We start from the raw sequence: 9,194 nt of genomic DNA on the forward strand, positions 1-9,194 counted from the left end.
CTGATCCGATAGGTCATAGGGAGTCGGAGTATATTCTCAAACCTTCATTTCTTTGCAAAAATACAATCATTTGATTCCTTGCTCATTTCATTGCTATTGACCATCATCATCATCATCATCAGTTGGATCTTCTGGTGCAGATTGCAAGCCCATGTGACTCATTTTTCGGCATTCCTTCTGATCCAGGGGAAGTTGGTTTATGGACGCCCAACTGTTGAGAGATGCCCAATCAAAAACATTTTCTCTTCATCTTCTCCTTGGTTTTCCTCTGCCTCTTTCCCTCAAAGCATAACTTTGACAGGCCAATGATTGATCGTTTGACATGGCCAAAAAGTTTAAGGTTTTACTTATTTTATCAAACAGAGGGATAGAGAAGTAGTTTGATGGAGGGTGGATATTCCCATGTTTTTTGGCTCAGGCGATGTCCAGTAATGACACGCTTTACGTGATTTGGAAACGCCTCAAATGCGATTGGCTACTTGTTTAGTCCATATGATACAATCGAGGACATAAATTAAATAAACTTTTATTTTGACAATTATTGGCACCCTTTTTGATTTTAGAATGGTGCTGTTTTTGGAAAGCCATCCAACCCAGCCGATTCTGTGTTTCAATGTTATCTTTCGATCACAGGAGGAAATCAGTTTATGTCATAAATAAATGAATTGGGTGACCTGTGTGATGGGTTCACTGTGAATAGCCATGTTTAGGTGAAATTCTGATTTAGCTGTAGACATACATTCTGTTTTCTTGAGGTTTATTTCTAATCCTAACTCCTTTGCATTCTTTAATTTTTTATTTTTTTCCTTAAACATAATCTATAATATTAACCAGAGAAATCTGTCTCCATTTCAGCTTGACTTTGATTTCCACCATGCCCAACCCGGCTACGTGATGCTTTGTCTATGGCTCGCAGAGAAGGAAATTAATAGTCTGCCAGAATATGCTAACCAGTACATCGGTAAATATAGCTTTCTCTTTTTCCAATTCATATTTTGTGTAACGGATCCGTTTTTGCCAGCATTCATTCTTATTGTGTTTATGCCATATTCATGGACAAAATGGCACCATTTTGTTTTCTTTTACAAACACCCCCCCCCTCAATTCCCTTGGTTTTTAATAAAAAAATTGACTGATCCCTAATGAATGTTGAATATTAGTTTCTCTTACTATTGTGAACCCTCACAGTGATACATTTTGTGGTTTGTGGCATTGCAGCGATTTAATGTTGTTGTCTGTTAATCGTTGATATTTTTCTCTAAAAGAAAAGAAGAAAAAGACAAAACTAATCGATAAAAAAAAGACAAACTAATTTATAAGAAAAAGACAAAACTAATTGATAATAATAAAGTCAAAACTAATCAATAAAAAAAGACAAAACTAATCCATAAGAAAAAGACAAAACTAATTGATTATTAGAAAAAGACAAAACTAATCGATAATAAAAGAAGACAAAACTAATCGATATGAAAAAGACAAAACTAATCGATAAGAAAAAGGCAAAATTAATTGATAAAAAGATAAAACTATCTCTCTTCCTCCCTCTTTTTGATACCATGAAGCACACTGAACACACATGTTCACGTTTATTATATAGATACTACTAATAATAATTTTAATAATACTAATAATATTATTAATTATACTTATTATAATAATGAAATGTATTTTTTTTGTCGATATTAAAAGTGAAAGAAATTCTTTCCTTTCTTGTTTATTAAGCCTCCACTTCTTTGCTCGAAAGATTAAATGTGCATGAGTGACTATTATTTCGTTTCTTTTGTTTGTTTTCCAATTGCTGATTGTATATGTCCATTCTTTTCCGCTTTATCAGGTGCAGGTGGATTTGTGGTCAACGATAAAAACCAGCTTCTCGTGATTCAAGACAAATATCGGTCGCAAGAAAATTGGAAATTTCCCGGAGGTCATGTTAACAAAGGTAAGTGTGCAGAAAGATCAGAGGAAGAGAAGGAGGGGGAGGGTGTAAAAAAAAGAGAGAAAACGGTATTTTTCTACAGAAGGTTAGAGTAAAAATCGGGACAGAGAAGTGGGAAATTCCATTAAAAGGTTCGAATTAGGATCACATCTCAGGATAATGTGTCATTCAACACCTGACTTTCTTGCGTGTTTTGTCTAAGGAGCTAACGGGTTTGTATTACTGTACACATAGATTCGAAAAAGTTGTCAAAAAACAAATATAGAACAAATAAATGTTATCAAAGGCAAGATAAGTTACTTTTCTACCTAACTGGATATATTTTTTGTGTTTTTATTCAGTGTAACATGTTTATTCAGCTCGAAAAACATGCAGTGTTTACCGATGTATTGGAAAATTCAAAATGGCAGCCGACTCTCTCTCGGAGAGGATACGTTTGGGAAAAGGTATTATAAATAATAAACTAGACAAAATACTGTTAGAAAACAACCGAATATATGTCAACTTATGTCACGGTAACATATAATGAGCGAATTTCTAACAGTATTTTGTCTAGTTTATTATTTATAACATCTTTTCCTGAACTTACCGTGTTAAAGAGAGAGTCGGCCGCCATTTTGAATTTTCCAATACATCGGTAAACACTGTATGCTTTTCGAGCTGAATAAACATGTTACACTGAATAAAAACACAAAAAATATATCCAGTTAGGTAGAAAAGTAACTTATCTTGCCTTTGATAACATTTATTTGTTCTATATTTGTTTTTTGACAACTTTTTCGAATCTATGTGTACAGTAATACAAACCCGAGCTAACCTTTGTAGAGATGCATCAGCATATACAGAGATACAATGCACGACACCTTTAGCTTGAGACGTACTGTTACCTCCCCTTATTTCAAACATATGCATTTTTCAACCTATAGGTGGCAATACCGATTTCTTTTTTCTTTTCAATCTCTCTCTTTTTTCTCTTTGGCATGTGACAGTGACAGGTGTGCCCCATTTGTTCCAAGTTTAGTTTACACATGCAAACCGACTTGGTAATGAAAAAAACTATGGCCTTACAGAAGTAAGCTAAACTTTGCAAAATCATGAACAGATGAACTCTACAATCCATGAATTAACAACATTAAACAAAATGTTAATCTCAGTCCATACATGATCGACAAATGCACACGTATGCCACACACACTTGGTCTTATTTTCCACCAAAAGGTATTGTCTATATAAAAAAGATGTGTATTATTCATTTCTTTTGAATAAAGTCTACGCTTGTACATAAATAAACTCAGTATCTAGTTTCATTAATTTATATCGTCGAACACGCAATGTTACAACAAATTGATGACTCCGACTGGGTCTATTTCTGTTTGCCGCCAAGTCATCCTGACATGTACTCTGCGCAACGCTTGCTAAAATTCATACTAGTTAACATAACCTCTACTTACTGGTATAGGATCCGAATATATAACATTATTCGGACTAATGTCCTCATCTTGAATGTTATTCGCACAACGTTTCGTCTGATGTAACTTCCGACCATCTTCAGGTGTACCTTGTCAAATCTTGGAATCTGCATGGAATTTTAAACGGAACCTTTTATTTAATCCAGGGAGTAGCCTGTTCTTGTTCTGTCAGTCATGATCAAATAGAAGTCCCAAGTAATTCGCAGTTGTATTTTGAGTATCGCCTGCAGTGGAGATTGAACCTACAACCTCCAGAAGAGTGTCACTTGCAACTGGATTATACTAAGAATCCGTGGCGTAATGGATAAAGTATGTGGTAAAAGAGGATTGAATAAAGAATTCCGTTCTAAATCCGGAGCAGATTCCTGAGTTCAACAAAATACACCTGAAGAAGGTCGAAGGTTACATTGATCAAAACGTTGTGAAAATAACATTCAAGATGAGAACAGTAGTCCGATGAATCCAAATATATATGGATCAAGTTTTTTACTAATGGGTCACCAGTTATCGAGGCCGATGTAACACAGTCGTTAATCTTCTTGTTTTTACATCTTAACACTCATACGCAACACGTTATGCATGCAAGAAAACAAACAAAAGGAAGAAATTCGACTCAGATTTTTCAGTTGAAATAAAATGCATTTATTCATGTTTCTTCCAAAATAACGCATTCATTGTTGTTTTAGTTTATGTCGTCTGCTGCGTACTTTAAAAAAACCCTGTCATATCAACACAGGCTTAAAAGTCTCTCCACCATGGGTCACACATTCTTCTTACGCCGGCACCTGCTTTTTCCAGTCAACTTCTGCCGCCGTGTGTCCCTTTTTTCTCTTTCTTTCTTTTTTCTTCTCTTCCTCTGCTGTGATGTCACTTTGCGCACTAGCTTGCTCATTTGCATGTGTGTTATGAGGCTGTTGCTGCTACGAATGCTAGCTGCTTTGTCACACCCAAAGTTACTTGATGATAAGGGTTAATGAGATTGTGAATGATGGAAAATATCACGAGAGGATTGAAAATGAATAGAATGGCTAAAATTTTTATAAGATATGAGGATGGTTTGTAATGAGCATTCGTTGGCACTGGATTTATAGATGAACGTATTGTAGTCCACAGGGAAGCAGTCCTGTTGTAACATTTTTTACAGATGGGAAGTTTTCATCTTGATATGTGGTGACCAATTTCTAAAACAGAAAACTTGAAATATTGTTTAAAAATTCACCATTTCCTTTTGCAAAGTTGTTGGTGCTCCCAGATCAGACTGTTTGAACATATCGGCTTTCTGATCTCACATTAATGTCATTGTTTTTTCCACTCCCTTTACAAAACTCAATCATGTTCTGCAAAGTCTAAAACAAAAACAACAATTTTCTTCTTCGGAACAATGGTTCCAAACTCCATGAAAAAATATTTAAAGATATATATAATTTTTTTTTTCCAAAATTACTGGATTTGGTATTAAATAACTTACAAGACAACAAAACCAGGAATATGAAGAGGGGGGGATGCTAGGGGTGCCCAAACACCTGCCCCTTTTACTCCTGTTTTAAAAGTACCCTTTTCAGAGGAATTTATTATAAGCCTGTGTCCCACCAATCTGGGCAGGTTTCATGGCAAATACTCATTTGAGCTTCAATCTATGGTCTCCCCTCGACAAACTTTCAAAGAAAAAAACTTGTCTAGCCAAAACTACTATCAATAATTTCCCACACTCTTTATCTGTGCCTAAACTTAAACGTAGATTCCATAAACAAAGCTTCTTTCTTAGAACTGCACTCCTGTGGAAACTTTCTTCTGTTTGCCTGCTTTCCAGTTGACTACAATTTGATTGTCTTCAAGTCCAATGTAAACAAATTCTTGATGAACCGTCCCCCTAAGTAATCCAATTTACAAAATTTCCACTACTTATGTTTACTACGCTATAATCACATTGACTAATGTGTACTCATTGACCCTTATCCTCGAGTGGCCTCCGGGCCTTGATAAGTGATGACTCCTTTGTATAAAAAAAAAAAAAAAGACGGTGTTCATTATATTTTTAACCATTTTTTTTTTTTCACTTTAGCACCTGCCCTGAAAACGTTCTCTGAACATCACCAAACCAAACTTTTTCAAAGTCAAAAAAACATTAAAAAAAAAAAAAAATTGAGTTTTTTTGTTTCTGTTTCAGGAGAAAATATTTATGAAGCGGCAATCCGAGAAACATTGGAGGAAACGGGCGTCAAATGTGAATTTCATTCGTTGCTTGCCTTTCGTCACATGCACAATTACCGTTACGGATGTTCGGATATTTATTTCATTTGCGTCTTGCGTCCATTGACTGAAAAAATAACTGCATGTCCGAATGAGATATTGGAATGTAAATGGATGGATGTAAGTATATTTTCATGCAATTTTATGCAATTTACAACAGTGCAGGGTGAAACAATACAATTGTCGCCCTAAAGAAAATAACACTACAGCTTTATTTTAAAACTTTTATTGAAAAAATTAATTCAGATAACTTGATTATTATTTTTTACTTCATTTATTAATTTATTTATTTTTTTGTGTGTGTTGCTTTTTTTTTTTTTTTTTTTTTTTTTTTTGTGAAGTAGTCCACCGGGCAACTTATTTCTCGTAATATATAATAATCAATATAGGATTGATTCTTTAATAATTCATACACAATCTGCATAAATTCAAATATCATGTGTAAACGACGCCGGGCAATGCCGGGCAGCCAACTAGTATCTCTCTCTCTATCTCTATCTATCTATATATATCTATCTATAATATAAAGCTGAATGTGTGTGTGTGTGGTCACAAATAGGCTTCTATATGGTTGACTATTTTAAAAAACTGATTGCATATAATGATAGAAGATGTATCGAGACACAGGAATGGGTATGTTTGATCTGGCAGAATGGTGGTTCATAAAATTTGTGGGGTCTGCATTCGCGCCTGGCCCCCAAAGTATGGAAATAAAAAATGAAAAAAAAAAAAACGTTTACAAGGGTTTTTGATATAGATGTACATAAGAATACTTTGATAAGTATGTTTTAACTTGAATAGGGATGGTATAATAAAATTGTGGGGTCTGCGTTCGCGCCTGGCCTCCATAGAATGGAAATAGGCACAAACTTTAATAAAGACTTTTCATATTTATTTGTGATAATTATGTTTCAGTTTGAAGAAATATGGTATAATAAAATTATGAGGTGTTCGTTCGCACCTGACTGCATAGATTGGAAATATGTCACAAAGTTTAACAAGGTTTTTTAATATAGATCCACAGAATATTGTGATAAGTGTTTCAGTGTGAGCAGGTATGGTATAATAAATTATGGGGTTTATCTATTTTATGTTTACTTTCATCATATTTTGCTTTGATTTTGATACCCCCAAACTCGAAGCTATCTCTTTACAACCCTTCTTTTTCATAACCTATCATACTTTCATAAATCAGAGTCCATTTTCTGTGGGCTGTTTTTGAACCCAGTCAACGATGGATACTTTTGCTAGTATATATATATATATATATATATATATATATATATATATATATATATATATTCTAGGTTAAAAATATCCAAGAATAAAAACCATTGAATTTCAATGAGGTTGTTGATAGTGCTTAATAAAACTAGCAGGATATTATTTTATTCAATTTAGGTAAACAAAAATACCATAAGTCGCTACAATAAAACACCGGTCTATTTGAGGCCAGTTCAATGAAAATGAAAACCAAACTCCTTACATCAAGTGGCTTCATGCCTTGTCTGGAACAATTTCCATAAAAAAAGAGATATTGAATAGGTCAGATGACATTGTTGTGGCATAAAAATTAATAAAAAAATTACAATAATTGGTTCTTGTCTAGAATTCTTCCTATATTAAAAGACAAAAATATAAACATCATAGCACATAAATATGTTATGATGTATGGGCTGTGACGGAACAAAAAGATCATATTACAAAAATCATGTAAACTAAAAGGACCTGTGAAAATATTTTGATAAAACTGATATTTTTTGGATAACACAAATAAATTAGATTTTTTAACAGAAAAATCAATACTACGCAGCAAATGAGTTTATTCTATGAAAATAGTGTCCGTGCATTTTAAATATAGAACTCACTCAAATGAGAAAAAATTGATAAATACTAATAAATATTCATAAAGTAATATTGTGCTACATAGTTCAATAATATTCTGCTTGTCTATATAATATTCAGTTTGTTTCTTCCATGTTAGTCCATACGTTGCATTTTTAAAAAAGGCCAAATACAATTTTTAAAAGCCAAACTCCTACAAAAAAGGCCACATTTTAAAGGCCAAATCTCGTGAATTTGGCCGTTTTGAAGCAGTTTGGGCTTCAAAACTTGTATTTGGCCTTTTTTAAAAACACAACGTACGAACTAACTATGGAAAAAAAACAATTATGTATATTAATCAAGTAGTTTTATTTTTATAATCATTTGGAAACAATTTTAAGTGATTATGTACATCCATCTCAAGTATTTTCAAGTTGTTTTTCAGAGAATCCTTACACCTTTTTCTTGGTTTATGTTGTGGTCTTTTACCTCTTTCTATCTATCTATCTATCTCATCATAAAACAATTGTTTATGACGTCTTTTGTCCTCCATCCTAACCAATTGATTGTTCAATCCAGCACATCTGATTTTGAATGATTTTCATTTCAATACTATTACTATTGGAGGACTCTAACGTCTGACACTGTGGTTCTTACCACAGTGTCAAGCGTTAGAGTCTTCCAGTTAATATTAAGTATTCTCGGAGTACAACTTTGGTGAAACCTTTCCAATAACTTGAAATGCCTTCTATATGTTGTCCATGTCTTTGACCCATATAGCAATGCAGTGATTTTAAACAATATATATATATATATATATATATATATATATATATATATATATATATATATATTTGTAGTCATTGACATACAGTACTGTTTCGTTGTATTACAACTCATCAGTGCCGCTAGACTAGCACCTCTCCCAATCCCATTCGTTGAGTTCCTAAATTAGATCTCGCTGTTTCTTTATTTCCCAATAATTTTTTATTTTTTATAAAAAGAATCTTTTAATTTTTATTTCTATATTTATAGTATGGCCGTAACAACCTTGCAATAACGTTACGGTTAATTTTAGTTTCGTATTAGTGGCAAGTAATGTTTACAGATTATCGTTATTTTAGTACTTAGATTTAAGACCATTTTAGGTTTAAAGTTTAATTGACTATGAGAATAAATAAAAAGGCTGTATTATATATATAAATCCTTGTACAACATTTCGAGTAAGGTATTCTAATCTATTTATTATTGTTTAATGTTTTAAAATTCATTGTCATTCTACTTGAATACGTTTTCATATCGTTAATAAAGACAAAAAAAAAACAAGGAATACTAAAATGATGCCCTTAGGAGATCGGGATACAACGGAAAAACTGAATATAATATTACCAATAATAGTAACTACAAACCTAGCTGTGTAATCTCGTATAACATGGCAATGAGAGCTAGAAAAAAAAACAAAGATCAATAAGAGAAATGTTGAAAATGATCAAAAGAATAGGAACGCTGGGGGAAATAATAACAGCAGAACAGGTAAAAATGACGGTGGTATCATTAATAAGAGAAATAGATGCAAGAGACAGGTTTGGTTCAATCCACCATTCAGCGAGCATATCAAAAATAATATACCTTAGGAATTCTATAGCATAATAGACCAAAACTTTCTGCCGGATAATAAATTAAGCAAAATAATAAATAGAAACTCTGTAAAATTA

At 32.9% G+C, this 9,194-nt stretch overlaps 1 protein-coding gene across 6 annotated transcripts in view; it reads left to right on the top strand.

The window, feature by feature from the left end:
• LOC145259743 (uncharacterized) overlaps positions 1-9,194 on the top strand; it is a 66,219-nt gene that overhangs the window by 49,546 nt on the left and 7,479 nt on the right. For all 6 annotated transcript variants that reach the window (XM_080117444.1, XM_080117447.1, XM_080117442.1 and 3 more), the window contains 3 exons: positions 856-961; positions 1,835-1,939; positions 5,573-5,775. In XM_080117444.1, coding sequence (XP_079973570.1) covers positions 856-961; positions 1,835-1,939; positions 5,573-5,775 — 414 coding nt within the window. The remainder of the gene's footprint in view (positions 1-855; positions 962-1,834; positions 1,940-5,572; positions 5,776-9,194) is intronic.

The sequence above is a fragment of the Euprymna scolopes genome, chromosome 35, assembly GCF_053919585.1.
Source record: "Euprymna scolopes isolate OS-2025 chromosome 35, ASM5391958v1, whole genome shotgun sequence".
NCBI lineage: Eukaryota > Metazoa > Mollusca > Cephalopoda > Sepiida > Sepiolidae > Euprymna > Euprymna scolopes.